General features: G+C 52.6%; 6 protein-coding genes across 6 annotated transcripts; 3 read left to right on the forward strand and 3 right to left on the reverse strand.

Annotated features, from left to right (window-relative positions):
* The first annotated feature begins 386 nt into the window (after positions 1-386).
* QC762_202220 (uncharacterized protein) lies at positions 387-2,867 on the forward strand. The gene is made up of 2 exons (XM_062887113.1): positions 387-1,211; positions 1,273-2,867. Exons 1-2 carry the CDS (start codon positions 696-698, stop codon positions 2,059-2,061), a joined length of 1,305 nt encoding a protein of 434 aa, XP_062746901.1. The 5' UTR covers positions 387-695; the 3' UTR covers positions 2,062-2,867.
* Positions 2,868-2,970: 103 nt separating this feature from the next.
* On the reverse strand, positions 2,971-5,085 carry QC762_202230 (uncharacterized protein). The gene is made up of 2 exons (XM_062887114.1): positions 4,095-5,085; positions 2,971-4,018 (listed from the first exon to the last, which is right to left on the reverse strand). The coding sequence occupies exons 1-2, from the start codon at positions 4,532-4,534 to the stop codon at positions 2,986-2,988; spliced, it is 1,473 nt and encodes a 490-aa protein (XP_062746902.1). The 5' UTR covers positions 4,535-5,085; the 3' UTR covers positions 2,971-2,985.
* Positions 4,830-6,753, forward strand: ebp2 (rRNA-processing protein EBP2). Its single transcript, XM_062887115.1, has 2 exons — positions 4,830-6,205; positions 6,262-6,753. Exons 1-2 carry the CDS (start codon positions 5,353-5,355, stop codon positions 6,639-6,641), a joined length of 1,233 nt encoding a protein of 410 aa, XP_062746903.1. The 5' UTR covers positions 4,830-5,352; the 3' UTR covers positions 6,642-6,753.
* Positions 6,754-8,575: 1,822 nt separating this feature from the next.
* QC762_202250 (uncharacterized protein) lies at positions 8,576-11,076 on the reverse strand (the record flags this gene model as incomplete). Its single annotated transcript, XM_062887116.1, has 2 exons — positions 8,576-10,448; positions 10,709-11,076. 2 exons carry the CDS (start codon positions 11,074-11,076, stop codon positions 8,576-8,578), a joined length of 2,241 nt encoding a protein of 746 aa, XP_062746904.1.
* A 4,053-nt stretch (positions 11,077-15,129) lies between these two features.
* On the reverse strand, positions 15,130-16,488 carry QC762_202260 (uncharacterized protein; the record flags this gene model as incomplete). Its single annotated transcript, XM_062887117.1, has 1 exon — positions 15,130-16,488. The coding sequence occupies one exon, from the start codon at positions 16,486-16,488 to the stop codon at positions 15,130-15,132; it is 1,359 nt and encodes a 452-aa protein (XP_062746905.1).
* Positions 16,489-16,867: 379 nt separating this feature from the next.
* Positions 16,868-18,906, forward strand: zrg17 (cation diffusion zinc membrane transporter Zrg17; the record flags this gene model as incomplete). The annotated part of the gene is made up of 2 exons (XM_062887118.1): positions 16,868-17,660; positions 17,710-18,906. The coding sequence occupies exons 1-2, from the start codon at positions 17,229-17,231 to the stop codon at positions 18,904-18,906; spliced, it is 1,629 nt and encodes a 542-aa protein (XP_062746906.1). The 5' UTR covers positions 16,868-17,228.
* Positions 18,907-19,061: the final 155 nt, after the last annotated feature.

Raw genomic sequence — 19,061 nt, forward strand, 5'->3', positions numbered from 1 at the left:
CACCCAGCCCGTGTTCAAGCTCACTGGGCCTGCAGCCACATCGGGACACGTGAAGATAACGGGCCGGTGGAGAAGGGCCAAGGCAAGTGAGAGAGCCAAGACAGCGCCTGGATCTGGGACCACCGTGGACAGGGAAGGGGAAAAAAAAAGCTCGATAAGATCCATCTCGTCGCCAAATCCTAGCCGCTATTTTTCTCGTGCCGGATAAAACCCCATCGCCATCGTCTGATTTGCCAGACGCCCAAAAGAAACCCCAGATGGGTCGTGAATCTAGAGCCTTTACAGCAGGACACCACAATAACGGACCCATCCCTCCTCCTCCAGCAGGTGCCTAGCACCACCACACGCCTCGAACCACATAACTCCCCATCTGCCTTTCCCCCCCTCCTCCCCCTCCCCCTCCTCCTGCGTACCATTTTCGAGCCTGCCATTCCGCCGTTAGATCGACACTCGTCCCGCGACAAGCTCACGATATTCGATCGATCGATCTGTCTCGAATACGCATCTAGAAACAAACACTCGCTTGGCAAGCTCCCCGAGACCACCATCGACGTCCTCTCTCGCCCTCGCTGGTAGCCCCGCTACCTTGCACGGCGCACGACGCCTTTTGAGCCACCAAGCACCTATATTCCTTTTAAAGTGCACTCCTAGTGGGGAGGGGCACTGCGGGGGAAGAACACTCGCCCGCCGCAAACATGTGGTGGCTCATCAACGCCTGCTCGAGTGCCATTTTCCTGTTCAGCATCGTCCTCTCGATACCAATCGCTTTCGATGTCGGGGGCCGTGATGCTGGCCTGGCTTATTCGCTATCACTTTTCCTTTTCTACATTTTCTACAGTACCAGCAAGCTTATAACGCCGGAGAAGTCTCGGATACGCTGGTTCTTCAAGAGTCTAGTTGGGTTATCACAATGGATTGTTATACCCGCATTGTTGATTTGGGCTCTCAACCGTTTCTCGGTCGATGCCGATAGTGCCAACTGGGTGTCACGTACGTTTGCCCACGTTACAGGGCACCACAAGAGCTGGAGAGAGTGGTTTTGGGGGTCTGAAGGTTTTGTGGAAAACGTTGCGTTAGGCTCTTGGGACAATACCTTGAGTTATTCGAGCCCTGTTTTCCAACTTCTCGAGGGCTTCTGCAGCTTGTTGGTGATCCAGGCTGCTGGTCAGATTGCGAGATGGCTGGTCAACCGGGGAAGAAGTGACACCTGGGTGGCACGTATTTTCCTCACTCCCACGCTGTTCTGTGCTCATGCTGACATTAACCCCTCAGATCACGCTCCTGATAATATCAGGTGCCATCAGCTCCATGGCCATTTACTTCTTATGGCGTGTCATGTGCTTCCCACAAATCGGCAACTTCGATGCCACGCTCATCGGCGTTGCCATGACCTCAGCCTTCTTCCTCTGCGGTTTTGGCATTGCCAGCGGCCGAGGGAATCCGATCGAGTCTTCCCTTCTTTTTGCGTACACGGTTCTCTGTGTCTATCAGATTTTCACCGATTATCAGCCCTCGCCCGAGGCTGCCGCCGCAGCGGAAGCTGCCGCTGCTGCGCAGCCGGATTTTCCGCCTCTGCCGCCCATCCTCATGGCCTCCTACACCACTCTGATCCACATGCTCAGCAGCCTTCCGTCGGCTTTTGGTTTATCATTCCAGTTTCTTTACGCGGCATTCCAAACCATCACCCCTAGCGTCATCATCTCGCTGACATATCGCACCATCGTTTTCTATTGCGCTACGAGAATTATTCCGGCTGTTAGAGAGTTGGGTGCTCAGGCTATTATGGAAGAGCCCACGCTCGACGAAAGCGATGGCGCCAACCGTGTTCTTGGTTTCCTCAGCTGGTTTTCGCCTTCTATTCTGATTGCGGTATACACCAGTTTGCTCCTGCAGCACTTTACTATTGCCGATGGCGACGAGCTCGGCTGGACTCTCCGGGCCGGCGATGCTGGTGGCAGTACTTGGCGGTGGATCAACTTGACGGCCACCATGGGACTTTATGCCATCGAGTTGTACCTCGGTGGTGATGGTGATGGTGGCGCGCACTGGAAGACGGACTGAAGAAGTTCTCCCGAGAGAACATTAGCAGGGGGCCGGGGAGGTCAATGGCATGCCAATCCATGGGGCCATCCGCAGCATGGCCGATTGGAAGGGCTGTATTGAAACTCAAGCTGGATGACAATGTCCCAGCCAAACGGGATTCCTCGCCGGATACTAATCGACGTCGAGAAGAAGGAATTCAAAACGGGGAAAGCTATCAGAAGATCAAGGAACAGGGCTACTAAAAACCATGGATACTAAAGGAAAAAGGGGGACAAGAGGAGGAAGGCAAGATACCCAATGGCTAGGAAGCGCAGGTTATGGAAAGGTGATGCAAAACATATCACCAGTAGAAGAAAGATAAGCATGCAAGTCATTAACAAGATTGACTTGGCAGGACCGCTCGCACGTTCCTCACGTACAACATACGCTTTTTTCATTTTTTTTTTCTTCATGGCTTTGGCTCCTTTCAATATTGTATTCATAGTAAACAAACCAAACGGGCAACGTGGATGAGAACAGGGGGATTGAGAGTCGGAAGCAACGTCTGGCTGGCGTAGGGGGCATCATGTTGCAATATCGTACAATCATAAAGCGAATGGCGTTGGTGTCTTTTTATTTTCGTTTTCTTGGACTATGACCGGGGGCCGGAACTGGGACTGGAACTTGGTTGGCTGGCTGGAGCATGTATCATTTGAATTTTCATATGTCTAAGCACAACTATCAGAGCCTGCCTTTCGATCATAAGCTACCGCATAACCCCTTCTACATGCTACAAAATTCTTGCAGTATGGCATTTCTACAGTAACACAACACAAAAGAGACCCAGTATCATTGGAAAGAAAATGCATCATGTATTATTCGCTAACCCCCATCCCATGCAAGTTGACATCTCATAACAACCAACCTCCCTCCTCTTATATACCCCCCCCCCCTGGTCTCTGTTCAAAACAACCTCAATATCCTCCTCCAAGTCCTAATCCTCCTCCAATCCTCGCTCGTAGCCCCCTTCAAATCATCCACATTCAACATGCCCATCCCCTCCCCAACCAGTACCTCCCAAATCTTATTCCTCACATGAATCGGCCAAGCAGGCAGCTCCCAGTACCTGCTCACCAACCCCCTTTCCTTTGCCGCCGCCAGATGCCCCCTGATCTTAGCCAGCTGCCCAGCTGTTGGCTCGCCCCCCTTCCACCACTGGGTAATACCTATCGACCTGAAGAAGCTCACCGAGGCATAATAGGAGTTGGAGCTGTTATATGGGGAATCGGGTAGAAGTTTATCAAGCGGGGCGTCAAAAAACGCGTCGCGGTCAGGAGGAGAGGTCGAGTTGGAGTATTTAGCGGTGGTGGTGGTGGTGGTTGGGTAGGGGGGTGTCAAAATGAGGTCAAAGGGTGTATTCCCCGTGCCCACAACCGTCACAGGCCTCGAGTGAAATTCCCCATCCTCATAAAACGAAAGCCATCCCCTTTCCCTCAGGGGATCAAGTTGCCTCAGCACGTGCGGCCAAGTCTCATGACCCGAGGTCTTGAGATCAATCAGCAAGACCAAAGTCTGGGCAGGGTCGACGTCAAAGACTCCGTTGAGCGTCCCGTTGTAGTACGGTGTTTTGGGGTTTTGCTTCTCCAAGATGTCGACGATGGGGTTGACGTAGAGGGATTGAAACGTGCGGTTTACTTGCAAGGAAGCCAGGTCGTGGCCGACAAGCAGGTCGTTGTTGAATAGCCAGACGTCGGCTTCTACTCCTGTGCACCCCGCGTAGAGGGCGTCGAATAACGGGACGCGGCGCCAGTAGTCGTTGTGGGAGTGGCAGGGGAGGGGGATGACGTCCCGGAGGAAGTCAGTTGGGTACCAGGAGAGATCCTCCGTGCCGGTGTTGGGTTGGCCCCAGTTGACAAAGGGGTCGTAGTCATTGTGGCGGGCGCCGATGAGGGAGTCTTTGATGGCGGAGAGGAGGTTGAGGAGGAGGATGAGGGCTCTGAGCGGGGGTGTCAGTGAAACTATCATAGAATAGATGAGTGCAGGTATAAACAATAACAAAAAAAAACACATACAACAATCCTACTCCAAGCACCGTAACCCGCAATTGCAACCCCCACGACTTCCACAGCCCCTTCTTCCTCTGCCCTCCTCTTCCATGCCGTGATGATGGTTGCCCGCATTTGCTGCAGCTCGCTGGCTCACCATTCACCGTCTCCAGACCCTGCTCTTCATGCTCAAGTTCGCTGCTGGGAATCTCGGTGTATTCCACCTTTACACCGCCCAACTTCCTCTTCTCAAGTGACGCCATGACAGAGGAGCGTATCCTGGCAAAAAACCCGCTCGTTTGGTGTTGTTGTTGTGGTTGTGGTTCAGTTTCGAGGATGAAGGTGGTCGGAGTTGGCGGCGTCGATGATGATGATGGCGGCGATGGTCTCGGCGGATCCACTGTCTCCTCCCCGACGATCTCCATGCTGCTGGCAGACGGCCCCACCGAGACCACTTCTGGGCGCATTGATGTGCTGGCTTGTGATTTTTGGATTGTACACGCTTATAGATATAGATGTTTTCTGTTGATGAATTGAGGATGTTGCCAGATAGGTAACTGTTGATGTGACCTATTGTAGGAGAGGATGTGGTAAATCAACGGCTGAAAGGCATATGACACTCGCCACTCGATGCTGCCCTTGTACTTCACTGGGGAAACAGCTAGCCTGGAAACGTGTGAGCATGAGAGATCGAGAAGGCACAACCAGAAAAAGATCAAACTGGGACGAGGCAACGAGAAGAAGACAACGTTTATAGTAATCCACTGGCAATTGGCCCGCCGGGGTTTTGGTCATGAAGAAGGCGTTTAGGTGGGTCTGGACCGTGAAATGGTTACACTCATGGCTTGCTGACTGCTGCCGTTAACCTGCCGCCTGATGCTGTGCCGGATCCCACAATGTTGTTCAGTGGGGTTTGGATTGCATAGCTTTGACAATGCCTATTACGAATGAGGATACTATGGGGAACGGATTCCAACCAGCAGCGAAGACGACAATATTAATTGGTTTGAATTGTCAGATGGGATGAACTGGAGATGTCAAAAGGTCAGCGCGATATGTAAGTCCCAACTGAGGGTTAGGGTCACTCTTCCACTTCAGCCCACTCCAGCCCCACCCACTATCTTATCTTATCGTTCCAATCGGCGCGACCAGCCAAAAAAAAAGTTTTGGAGCAGTCGCAGCTCAATCAAACTCGCCCATTTCTGCAGGTTCAAATCGCATTCAAAACCACAACCACCCCGATCCCCACCAACCCATCACCAAGTCGCACACCAAGCACGACAAGATGGCCAAGAAGGGCGCAAAACTCGCCGCAAAGGCGCCAATCGCCAAGTCGCAATCAAACGGAGTCACAGACAAGAAGAACATAAGAAAGTCCAACGACCCACCAGTCGAAGCCCCTATCGCCGAAACCAACGAGGACGAAGAGTGGGAAGATGAAGACAGCGAGGAGGACTCCGACTCGGAAGAAGAAGGGGGCGGCGTCGACTTTTCCAAACTAGAAGACATCAACGACTCCGACTCCGACTCAGAAATCAACAATTCCGACTCCGAAAACGAGGACAACGACGACGAAGAAGAAGAATCCGAAATCGACGTCGACGACCTCAACCTCGACGACATGGACCCCGAAGAAAAGGAAGAACTCGCCGCCACCACCCGCGTCCGCCAAACAATCAACAACAAGGACGCCCTCCTCGCCGCCCTGAAGCGCATCTCCCTCGTGCCCACCGACATCAAGAAGGCCGCCTCGGTCCCCTTTGCTTACCACATGACCCTCGTCACGTCCAAGCCCACCCAAGATGTCATCCCCTCCATCGACGACGACCTCGAGCGCGAGCTCGCCTTCCTCAATGCGGCGCGCGAGTCGGCTCTCAAGGCGAGGAACTTGCTCAAGAAGGAAGGGGTGCCGTTTACGAGACCTACCGATTACTTTGCCGAGACGCTCCGCAGTGATGAGACGATGGAGGCGGTGAAGCAAAAGATGATTGAGGCCGCAACGGCGAAGAAGGCTTCTGCCGAGGCGAGGAAGCAGAGGGACTTGAAGAAGTTTGGAAAGCAGGTTCAGGTGCAGAAGCAGCAGGAACGGGCCAAGGAGAAGAGGGCCACGTTGGAGAAGATTAATGAGTTGAAGAAGAGTATGTTTTCCGTATTCCCCATTCCCCGTGCAATTTTAGCTAACACACAGAAATAGAACGCAAAGACGGCGGCTCTGCCTCCCTCGGTGCGAGGGAAGCAGACGACATGTTTGATGTCGCTGTTGATAACGAGCTTGGCGGCGGCAACAAGGCTGGCGGCAAGAGAGGAAGGTCAGGGGGTGATCATGGTCCTCCTAATGCCAAGCGTCAGAAGAAGAATGAAAAGTATGGGTTTGGGGGCAAGAAGAGGTTCGGCAAGAGCGGCGATGCGATTAGCTCGGGGGATATGTCGGGTTTCAGCGCGAAGAGGATGAAGAACGGGGGTGGGGCGGGTGATGGGAAGAAGACGACGTTTAGTGCTATGAGTGCGAAGGCGAAGGGGAGTAAGCCTAGGTTGGGGAAGGACAAGAGGAAGGGCGGGGCGGGGAGGAGGTAAGCCCAGAGGTGGGGGTGGTAAATGTGTAATACGAAGAAGGGAGTGCCTGTACAGTGATTTTTTTATGGTAATGCTACGGGGCAAAATAAATGTCTAGCGTCAACAAGGGAGATATCCTGGTTGGTTTTGAGTGTCTTGGTGTTGCTTTTGAGGGTGGCTGGTGAGGTGGTGGGTTTACTTGAAGGGGGTCGTGTTTACTAACACCCTACTGGCGCAAACAACGGTTACATGATAGCGAGACTCTCCTTGTCCACAGGATCTAGTTCACTCAATCTGTACCTGAAACATGAAGCCAAGACGGAGGGCAGCATCTCCGAGCTTTGCTCAGCTTCGGCAAGGTTGTTCCCAATAAGTTGAGCACAAAGGAGGATTGGTCTTGGCAGTTTGCTTCTAGAAAGACCGAGACATTGTTGAGTCCTCGACAACAAAGAGCAAAGCGGGATGGCTGAAGAGGGGGGTTGTATATGGGACGGCTAGTGGTTGGCCAATTCAAAGAGTTGGGTTGGTGCTCAGCTCTTTGATATTTGGGGATGTGAGTAGTAGCTTAGAGGGAAGTCCAAAGTCAATTACGAGGGCGATGCAAAGTAGAAGAGCCTCATGATGGTGAATTTTGGATTTGCTATGAGTCGATCCGTCTTGGAAAAACATATATACAACTCCATCACCACCCCCATTCTCTTATTGTTGCCCTGTTCCATTCCTCCTCCGTTTCGATAACAGACTTGGTTGCGCACGCTACCAACCAACCGTTTACCTATATAACCCCCCTTCAGGTCCTTTCCCAGAGCGTATCATCATTTTTGATCCCTCCCCCCGTTGAACCACCTCCGCGTCCCCCCCTTCCCCATAACCGTAGCCACACCATTGACTGCCCCCCCCTATGCCACAACTAACCTATTCACACTCTCACACCAGCACCCTTCCCAAAAACATATTTCATTTCACCACGACACATCACTATCACCATCCTCCCCGTCACAAGAGGCAGAGAAGGAACAAATACTCAAAACCAATACCCAAAAAAACAAAAAAAAAAAAAAAAAAAAAAAAATAAAAAATAAACACAAAACACTCCATTGAATTCCCCTATCCTAAAACCAATTCGTTTACCAATTCATAAAACAGACATAACTCACATATACACACCAAAGAATAAAAAAACACCCTTTCAGAGTTCAGTGAATTCGTCTTCTTTTTGCCTAAAAAAAGGGAGGAAAAAAAGGTGGGGGGTCATGATATGAGGATTGATTTGCTCCAATCGAAACAAAAACCAAAAAAAACAAGCAAAACAAAAGCAAAAGTCGAAGCGAAAGAAGAATACTACTAGTAAAAAAAAAATAGGGAACATGTTTGGAAAGAACCGGACCCGACACCAACCCACCCCATGGACCGCTCACACCTACAAACTATATCTCTGCTTCAAGGTCCATTCCTGTCTGTGTTGTCTGTCCGCCCAGTTCTCCCAGTTGTTTCTCTCTCTCTCTCTCTCTCTCTCACTCACTCTCTCTCTCTCTGTGTGTGTGTGTGTGGTGTGTGTGGTGTGTGGTATCGTTTCGCAACGCCATGCATGCGGAAAAAAAAACAAAAAAAAAAAAATGAACAAGTGCCCACATATATGCTTTGCCTCGTTCTTTCAGTCCCCATCCCTTCCTCCCAAGAACGACGCCGTCAAACTACAACCATGAACCCCCAATGCCAACCTCAGTCCCCAAACGCAACAAATCACACGCTGTGCCCCTTAACCATCAACCCCCTAGATTTTCGTGCCAGTAGACATTAGGGATAACGCCATGCAAGAGAAGCAAGTCCCGGTATAAAACGAAAAAGAAAACAAGCCGGGAGGGGTATCAATAATGACCATTGTTGGGAATTTCTTTCCTCTTTCCTGTTCGCGATGAAATTCAACCTTTGCGCTTCGGCTAGCTCGCTTCGTATTATTGCGTGGCGGCAATGCACCAGTGCCGGTGAAAGGCCCAGGCGCTCTTTTGGCATTCTTTGCTGCAGTACTTGGTTCGTCGACAGCGGCGGCATTTAGCAAATTGCCGCGTGTACTCTTCCCATTTCCCGCACTGGTAGTAGGCACATTGTCGGATGCCGCCGCGGGTGTCGTCCTTCCGGCACAGGTTTCTCATAACTACCCCGGCCCAGTATTGCATATCGGTGCTGTGGTACCGGACCGTGAACTTTTCCACCAAGGGGAAGATGTTGAGGTCATTGGGCAGTAGGTATTCCTCTTCACATGTCTCGTCTTCCTCCTCGAGCTCAGCCTCGAGGGCTGCCGGATCGGCTCCATCAAGAAGTTGAATTTCCTTGCCAATCTTGAGCTTAGGAACCAGGTGACTTTTTTGGAAGTACTTTCTGAGGTTGCAGTATTTGGAAACGTAGGCGAGCAGTTGGAGAGACATCAAAACGTCTTCTTCCCTGGGCATAGCGGCAAGCATTTGTGGATTTGGTGTGACTTGACGATCGAGCAGGTAACGAGGCACTGTCGCGTTTGGCATCGATGGCTGCTGTGGGCTCACCATCGTCGGTCTGTTTGGCGACAAGCCAATTGCAGGAACTGGCGTCGGGGTCGGGTTGGTGACAATGCTGCCGTCTACCGGCCCTTGATGTGTGATGTTGAAAGTGCCGGCTTCCTGAGTCTCGGATACCGTGGGCGTTGTCAGTTCCATGGCGGTGCCAGTCATCATACCCTCGCCATCCTCCATGGCAATGTCCTGAATTCCTACGGCCGGTTGGATTTCGGCCGTCTCAGACATCTCAGTATCGGGCGTTTCATCCGATGCAACACTTTCAGCATTCATATCATCCGACTCGGCAGCTGTCGAGTGCTGATGGCGGATAGATGGTCGTTGGCGAGACCGAGCAGCGGCGGTGAGCATGGTGGCAGGTCGCACGGTAGGAGAACGAATCTGCGGTGGCGGAAGTGGAGTGGTGGGTGACGCCGGCTGAGATGTCAAGGGAGGCCGAGCAAATGGCAGCGGTACGATTCCCACCAACCGATCCGCATCCCGTGTCGGCCTGACAAATCCATCGGCGGCATCCATCGATGGTACGGACGGGGCAAGGATCACGTTGGGCGTGAGAGCCATAGGTGGGCGAGCCTCGTGCGTCCTACTCGTGTGATGGTGATGGGGGTGGTGTCCCGCCAAAGGCGTCCGATCGGCTGGTGGCGTTACCTGGAATTGCGGAGCAGTGGGTGTGGCCTCAGAATTGGACTGTATGACTGTGGTGGAAGGGCCGGCGAACGGGGCAGACACGTCAATTGACGGTGGTGGCGCTTGTCTTCTGAAAGTCTCCAATGCGCCGGATCTTGATGAGAAACTGGAGGATTTGTGCGCCCGGCTGCTGCCACCAACCCGGTGATGATGATGGCGGTCCTTGTGCTTGGCTTCCTCGGCCTTTGCCCGTACATTTTCAATGACTTTGATGTAGTTGTCGAGGATTGTGGCAATCACGGGGACCATGTCAGCCTCCACCACCCGAGTCCGAACAGCTTCTGTGCCCCTAACGCCTATGTTGACGACACATTGGAAAGCCAGATTCCACTTCCACATGTCCATCATGTCTTTGCTGCGACCCTGCTTCAGGATGCAGACCAACCTTTCGATGCCGCCATCGACGGTCAAGATGTCGCGGATGCGAGCCGACGATGTTGTGAGGTAAGCGAGATGGTTGAGAGAGTTGATCAGGGGCAGGGTCGACGTGCAATCGAGGGCGCGTCTGTCGTAAAGGGCGGTGGTAATGCCCACCGACGCCTTGTTGACATTGGGTATGCTGAAGTTGACTTCCCTCATCTTGGCTCGCCTCCACGGAACACGAGGTAGGCACCAGACAAGGAGAAGAGATGATGATCAGGAGAGGTTGGCCGGCGTAATTCGATGCCCGGCGTGCGATTGCGTTTTTGATGGGGGTTAGAAATGGCGTGCCCTATGCGTTGGCAAAAGAGATGGTTAGAGATGAAACGCATTTCAAAAGGTTTATGCGTCCATAAAGGAAGGGGTAGAGCGAGGGCGTACCCTACTCTAGGATCGGCAGAGGCCCTCGCGAAGGGCGTGTCTACGTACAGAAATGTCCAGGGTATATAGTTGATGGTAGGCCGCAAATGCAGAAAAAGGGCGTTGCAGAGATGAAAATGAGGATAATCCGAGTCGGCGCCGACCAAATGCCTCAGCCGCGATGGAGAGGATGGTGTCGGTGTCGGTCTGCTGTGCCACTCACGGGCAAGCTGTTGATGGCAATGGACGTGGCGGTCTTGGGTTGTGGCAGTCGGTCGAATGCTGCTGAAGATTCGGTGATGGAGAGAGTGTTTGGGTGTGTGACGGATGGGCTCGCCGTGCCTGATGGTGTGAGAGGCTGGGTTGTCTGGGTTCAGTTGGAGCAGGCGAGCTGCTGGTTTTTTGCAGTCTTGGGCCCTGGAGAATGTCCAGAACATTACAGGTTGGCCCAGCCTGTGTTAGTGGCTAGATGGATGCCTAAGGCCAGCAACACCCGCGCTTGTGGGCCCAAATTTGTACCAATTTCCAAGTCTCGGCACCACATCCGACCGACATCGCGCTTGCATATTCACATTCATCACAGGGTAAAATTGTATGTTCTACAAGAGATTTGCTCTTTTATTCCGTCTATTTTACTTTCATCACCCCATCACCTCCGCTGGGAGGCCCGGAGACTCGAGGAGAAAGCTTCCATGTCGGCTGACTAGGTACCTCCAGGTACTTGTTGTCTAGGGGCGAAGCGGAGCCCTAACAGCCTTTCAAGGATGGGGGTCGAGGTCTTTTGTTGGGTGCCAAAGAAAGCTGGAAGGGGCAAAATTCACAAGCAGCTGCGGGGTGAGATGGAGGATAACCCACCACCAACTACTCACCGAACCCTAGCACGCGATGCCGATAGACCACACACACTCTCTTCTGGATGACATGGGAGTTCATGCAACAATTGAAGGGGCATCTGATGCTGAAGAAAACTAGACGCCGTTGGCGGTCATCAGGTTTACACATGGAGGGCCATTGAAGCGTGGCAGGCGAACGGCGCCGTTTCAACCAGCTCTTTAGAGTTTGCCCACCATCAGATCGAAAACACTTCTCACGTCGACAACTTCTCCTCTTCTCTCCTCTCCTCTCGCGGAGCTGCAGTTGGTAACCATGCACAAGAGCCAGCGTTGTGTGACCCGTCCACTTCTTACACCTTGATGGCCCAAATGCCCAACAATGTATCGCCCTCGCCGTCTGCCGAGCTGTTCGGGTCGCCTGATTCCCCAAGCCCATCGATCACTCGTTGGAAACTGAGCGCTACCTCCCACCCTCCCACCTACTGCACTCCAACTCACAAACGACAGCTCGCAGCTTTCATGCATTCGTGGGGTCGGTGCGCATATCACGTTCTCGTAGCTTTACGGAGTAGAGCTTCAACCGAAGCGGAGAAGCCTGTTGGTGGTTGATCCCCCACCGACCCTCTTGAACAACGTTTAGGCCCAAACCGCCATCCGCACCAGACCCACCCCGTCGCCCTTCTTCTTTCAATATCACTCCCTTGTGATTCTCTCTCCGGCATTTAACGGCGGCATAGTCACCGCCCTGCCTACAGGAAACGCTTGCGTAGACCAGTCAGCCTGAAACGAATACCTATCACCAAACCGCCCAGATCCTAGTGTCCGCCCATCAACTTAGAAATTTTAGGTGCCATTTACCGCTGACGTCGTGGCTGGAAAGCGGCACAGATCTGACCTTGGGGGGTTCCAGCCCGGAGAGGCAAGTTCCATGATGACACCCAGTCAAGGCGAGGAAGGGTACGGGAAAAAAAGATCTTGGTTTTTATAGCCTGAAATCAAGCATTTTTTTCAGCTCGGCATTTCCCCCCTTGCCTCACCGCAAAACCTCCAGCATCAAATACCTGTCTCAGTTCAGCCTCTTGATTATTTTGCTCAATCGAAGACTATCATCAGCATCTTTCCGCGCTGATCACCCATCAGCTGAAGATGAGGGGCTTTGCTAAGCCTCATCCGTCACATACACACGTGAATATCTTTGACACTCTACACAAGACACACAGTATGGATACCGGTCCATCACGCCAAGCATCACCACCACCGACAAGCCAAGAGCATGCAATGAGGGGTAACTACCCCTTCTCCTCACTCTCACCCCCGAGCTGAAAGAGAAAGGATTCCACATCTCAAACCGGGTTTTTGCGTAATGTCAAACGGCAGCGGATGGACGGGCGGCTGTGTCTGTTATTTCGATCGAAATGCAAGATCTTTGACATTGTTTGAAGCGCTGTAAAGGCTTGACATCTTCCCGCTGGTGAGTTTGTGTATAAATATACATACTGGCGGCAGCAGGAACCCGTATACGCCTCGGCGCTTAACAATGTTCAACAACAACAACCACCAGCCCCCAAAAAGGAACTCTCAGTTGGACAAGAGACGCGGCTGTTTGTCTCACTTTTTTCTTTCTTTCTTCTTCTCGAACCTCGATCTGACAAAGTCTCAGGGTTCGATGAATCGAAGTTTTATTACAAAGAGAGAACGAATTGCGCGGTTGCGGATAGCTGCAGGAGGTGGGAGCTGGGGGGGAACATTCGATTCCCATATTAAAAACATGCAATGCAAGCGGAGAATGGGAGTTGGTAGCAGCAGCCAAGAAGGAACCCCTATTCTTTACAGGTTATACTACCTACCTGACTTACATTCTGTTTCTTTGTGCGGGTGCAATGAGGTAGGGTTGTATTGGATACTCCCATACATAACATATGGAAAATGTAAGAAGGGGAGGTCTGTGTGTAGGTTCGTTTAGGTAGGTACACAAACGTAGGTTTCATGTTTGGGAATTTTTCTAGCGTTTCCATCTGTGGAAGTTTGAAGGTTGGGTATGCACGCTCGGATGGCCAGCCAGACTTTGAGTTTTGGCATACTTTTTGACCAATCACCCGACCTACAGGATGAGGAAAGGGAAGAGGCGGCGGTAGATCTGGGAGGCGATATCACCGGCATCACCGGTTGTGGGATCGACAGTTGTTGACGCCTTAACACCACCCAACTGCCTACATTATCTTCAGCTGACGAGATATACACTACAAGAGAGGGGTGTATAACATATACACTATTACTTTATGACTTGAGATCAACAAGCTGTGTGTTGTATACACCCGTTATTCCCGCCTTGTTTGGTTCTGGTCTTGTGTCCGAGCTGTCAAAATCTCCGGCTCCGATCCCGGGTTCTGTGTTACTGGGGAAGCATCGCACGAATCTGAACTTAGGTAAGGTGAGGTGGGGATAACGAAGAATCATGCCATGTCAACATAAAGCTAGTGTTATGACGAAAATGGCACTGAGAATAGGATGATGAACTGCTTCCGATGTTTCCATTATACGCCTTTCTAGCTAATCAGCCACCGAGAAGCCCAGCTATATGACACGAGTCGAGAGAAACAACTGAGTGACCTAAGAGCAAATTGTACAATTATTTGCGCTGAGTCGTCATGTGTGTCCATCTTCCATATGTAGCATTATGGATTAAATCCTTTCAGCTGAAGATTTTGTCTCGTCGTACCTGGAATAACAAAAAGCCGTCACACTTCAACACCATAAACTAATTGTAGAAGTTCTCTCGTCATGGAAACGCCTGTACTTAATAACATCAGGTGATCCCATATTACAACTCCTCACGTCACGAAACATCTGCATATAGGTTCTGTGTTATGATCGTTTGCATGGTACAACAAAACACTACAAGTGAAAGAATATATAGAGCCCCAAAAGCGAAAGTCATGATTCAACAAAGAAAGGGCAGTGACGAATATCAGCGCCAACTTCTCGACAAGACCCAAGTTGTGACTCGACTTTGTAGTCGAAGAGCACTTATAGGAATTAAACAACCAAGCCGTAAAGTCAAACAGAGACTCAGAACTTATAACTCAACTCGATAGCTAAAGAACATTCTCAAGAAATATAAACAGCCAACCAAGTCATAAAAGTCCAGCCTCAAAACTCACAGAAAGCTCAACCCCCATCTTCTAACAAGGGGCTACGAAAACCTCGAAAGGTTTTAACGAAGAAGGATCGAACTCGGGGCCTATCGGTTGCAAAACCCCGGTGGTGGGCGGTGGGCGGAAAACAGCAGCTCTGACATCCTTACCATTTGACCTGACCACACAGGTGTGTGACGCCCTGGTAAGCATTCCAGAGCTGCTGTTGAAAAGGGGCATGTTTTGACCTAATATATAAGCCATCGTTTGCTCCTTCCTTGAAGGTGTGCGCACTAAGTCGAGTCGTGAGGTCAAGTCGCACAGCAACAGAACCACACCAGACCCATCTCGTCTCACAAAGCTGGAGTCAAACAGTTGATCAAATTACTTTAATTACACAGCAGCAAAGCCGAACAACCCATCATACCCAGTATACACAACCAACATACCCCCCTCAATGCTATCCCAAATCAAAAGCCCACCAACGCCTTGCTCAAATCAACCCTCTCCCCCAATCTCAACATTAATCCCCACTAACCCTAGCATGCCTAAAATACTTCATCCCCACCCACGCAACCACCACCCAAACCCAGGCCATCACACAACTAAGTATTATCAACGCAGGATAATACCCCACAATCGGCAACGTCGGATCATCCTCCAACTCAGGCGGCGCATACGGTGTAGTCCCCACATCCCACGCCCAGCTCCAAACCCCCAAGCAGCTCCCCATCCCAATCACAAACACCGTCCACGTCACAATCAACACCACCCACCCCCACCACTCCGTCTCGGAATAGTCCCAGTCTGAGTCTGGTTGTGGCAAGGGTGTCGTTGATAGCCCTGCCAGAGAGGTGAGTGCCAGCGGGGACTTCGCTCTCTGAACCGTGCCGCGACGGCGTTGGATTGATGGGAGGATTGATGAGCCTGAGGTGGATGATCCGAGGCCCAACGGTCGGGGAGGGCTGTGGGGAGAATGGGGGAGGTTGAGGAAGTAAGATTCTGACCCCGAGGCGGAGGAGACAGAGGCTCTTTCCGGGCGGAGGAGGTTAACGGAGGACGAGGTGGATGAGAGGTTCGAGGTTGATGAACCCGGCCCGGTGGGGACGGCCATGTGGAGGGCGTCTTCATCGTCTGTGGTGTTGTAGCTTATACTTGGGCTTCTTGAGCCGGTGATGCTATTTCTTGAGCTGGGCGTGTTGGCATTTATAGGGGCCAATGCGGCAGTGGGGGTTGCGTCTGGATCGGACGGTTGGGAACCACTTCGGCTGGCATATCCGTCCATGCTGGGTCGGGGTGTGAGGTCTGATATTCCCAGACCGTACGGTGTAGATGTATTAATAGAATTCTTCAAGATACCGCTATTATTCTGGAGGTGTAATGTGTTTGATGTAACCGAGGTCGGCGCGGTGCCGGCTGTGACTTGGATTGGTGTCCCGTTTGGTTCGCCATAGACGTTCAATTTTGTGTCGATTGTTAGTCCACGATCCCGCTTTTCTCTTTGAGCACCCCGCCCCAACAGGGCAACCTTTCGCAACGATCCTCTACGTCGTCGTGTTTTTAGCGATTGCGGCTGCTGGGTTTGATATTGGATAATGTGAGGCAACAGCGGGGGCGCACCGTTGGGCGCACCCGCGTGGCGTGGAGGAGTGTCGGCCGGTATGGAGGTGAAAGAGGGTGTGGGAGGAAATGTTGTGATCTCGGTCTCGTTGGTGTTGCGGCGGGATCGTGGGCGGTGTTCGCCCGAGTTTCGCATAAAAGGTAGTTTCGAAAGCAAGCCTCCAGCGCCAGAGCTGCTGCGCTTGCGACCGGGCGCTGGACGAGTTGGGACGGAAGATGGCGTATCGGCGCCGGCGCCTGTGACCGATGACGACTCGTCCATGGCCAATGGGAGATATCGGGGACCTGAATATGGCGTAGGAGAACAGACAGTTTCCGAACAAGGTTCTGGCTAGGAGGAAGATGTCTGTGTCGCGGCGGCCACGGGGCGTCAATGGCGTGTTACCCCTCGAAATAATAGGGCACGTCCAAACAGGGTCTCAGATTCATCTGTCAGGGCAAGCCGGTGGGGTGGACTGGCGTTGAAACTGCTGTTTTGGGACCAGGAACAAGACATGGACATTCACATCTCGAGATGGAATTTGATGAATTGAATTGAGGCTCAACAACGCGAGAAATGCAACATTTCCAAACCCCTGCAAACGTTAGGTGACAGGCCACCCGGCGCCATCCCGGCAGGCAACGTACCCCTGAATTTGATGGTTTACGACCCACCCGCCTCCCCCAGGTCCCTCTATTGGCCAACACTGAAATCAATGATGGAGGCTATGAGACAACGGAATGAGACAATATGGGAAGATAGGTATTGCAGATTCTACATGTTCTCTTGCATAGCGCTATCTCCAAATCCAGTCAAAGATATCAAAGACGCAAAGACGTCCACAGCCCAGCGCATCTGGCCTTCCCCAGTAGGAACCTCCCGCAAAACGGTGTAACCCCACGCTAGGCAAAAAGGGGAAGGCGTCCAGGAACACCCTGGAGATCGGACACGCCCAGCTCCGCCCGCCTCGAACACTCCTCGACGACGAACGAACCACCTGCTGCCCACAGCGTGCGCTGTCGATGGCTCCAGGTCCAAAGCCGTCTCTTCAACCTCCAGGGACACCGCCGACGCCGGTTTTTGCGATTACCGGTCAACACGGCGAGCCCTCTTTTCACTTTGTTTGCGACGATTTTGATCTGGATCAGCAACAACAACAGCCAGGTCGAAATCATCCAAACAACGAACCCGAGGCAACCGTCCGATTAGAGCCGGAAGCCGCGCCCTTTTCGTCCCCGGTACAGCATTACCTCGCGCCCTCCCCACGAAGCAGTCCTGCCGCCTTCCTCGATCCCTACTCTCACCACCCGTCGCTACGGCCGCCGACGCCCGATCATCTCTTCAACAGCATGTCGTCCGATGGGGGCCTTGCCGCCAACGGCGGCGATGCGCCTGCCATGAAGAACCCCTTCAACTTCCAAACCCAGATTATCTCGTCTGGACCGGTCAAATCTGTATGTCTTCGGCCTCTTCCTATCCAATCACTCAGCTAACAACTCGCAGAACATCGGCCAACGCCGCGGCCACAGATACAAACACTCCTCCATCTCGGCCACTCACCAAATCTTCCAAGAACCACCCCCTCGACCGCCCCCCGTCCTCCCCGCCTCCCTCCCCATCCCAACCCTCCGAGAAGCCTGGTCGAGCATGCAGCGCGATCAAAAAGCCAGGTTATGGTGGTGCTCCCTCCACGCCCTCATCGCCCTCTACGTCTTCCTCTCGGCCGAAGGCTCCCTGGCCATGACAGCCCTCTCCCACCTAGTCTTCTTCGACGTCGGCTCCGCCGCAGTCTGCGTAGCAGTCGACGTCCTAGGCAACTTTGAAGTATGGCGCCGCTCCTCGATCCGGCACCCCTTCGGCCTCCAACGAGCCGAAGTCCTCGCCGGCTTCGCAATGTCTGTCTTTCTCGTCTTTGGCGGATTCGACCTGATCTCGCACTCCATGAAAGACGTCCTCGAATCCGTCGGCCACCACGCCCCTCACCACCCCGTCTCAGCAACCGATGACTCCTCCCAACCCGCCGGCGGTGGCCACAGTCACGGAGCACGATACATCACCCCCGGCACCCTCGACCTCGCCTCCTTCGCAGCCTTTGTTTCAACCCTCATCTCTGCCTACGGCCTGCGAAACCACGGCCGGATCCGCCGTGTCATGCGCGTGCCGCTGCCGTACCTCTCCTCCCTCTTACCCGAATCCACCATCCTTTCTAACCCCTTCCACTTTCTCACCCTCTTCTTTTCAGGCATCATGCTTGTCCTGCCGCTAGTCTACATCCCCCACATCATCTGGCTTGACCGTCTAATCTGCGCGACGATTTCCCTGTCTATGTTTTTTCTCGGGGCTCGTCTAGCAGTAGGACAAGGGTTTATGCTCCTCATGTCGTACAACCACGTCGACAGCAAGAAACAAAAGGGAGACAGCAGCGAAGTCGCCAGCGTGATCAAGGAGATTGAGAGCGAGCCGCAGGTTCAGAGGGTGGAGGAGGCGCAGTTTTGGCAGGTGCACTATGGGCTTGCGATGGCGAATCTGAAGGTCAAGGTTAAGGGGGGGGAGATGATGGGGGGAGGGCAGGGGCAGGATGGGGCGGTCAGCCAGTTACGGCAGAGATTGGGGAGGGTGGTGCAGAATCGGTTGGGGGAGGGGTATGGGAGGGGGGGGAGTTTGAGGTGGGAGGTTACTGTGCAGATGAGTAGTGACTGATTGGGTAGGGGTCTTGGGCAGCAAAATGGGAAGGAAGAGAGGGATTCTACATAGCTCTGTCATTGTGGGGTGGGAACTTACATGGCGTTATTGGATTTTTATGTATATTTTTTTTTTGGAGGATGGGTTTATATTGGATGAGATACCTTATATAG

The sequence above is a fragment of the Podospora pseudocomata genome (assembly GCF_035222375.1).
Source record: "Podospora pseudocomata strain CBS 415.72m chromosome 2 map unlocalized CBS415.72m_2, whole genome shotgun sequence".
Lineage (NCBI taxonomy): Eukaryota > Fungi > Ascomycota > Sordariomycetes > Sordariales > Podosporaceae > Podospora > Podospora pseudocomata.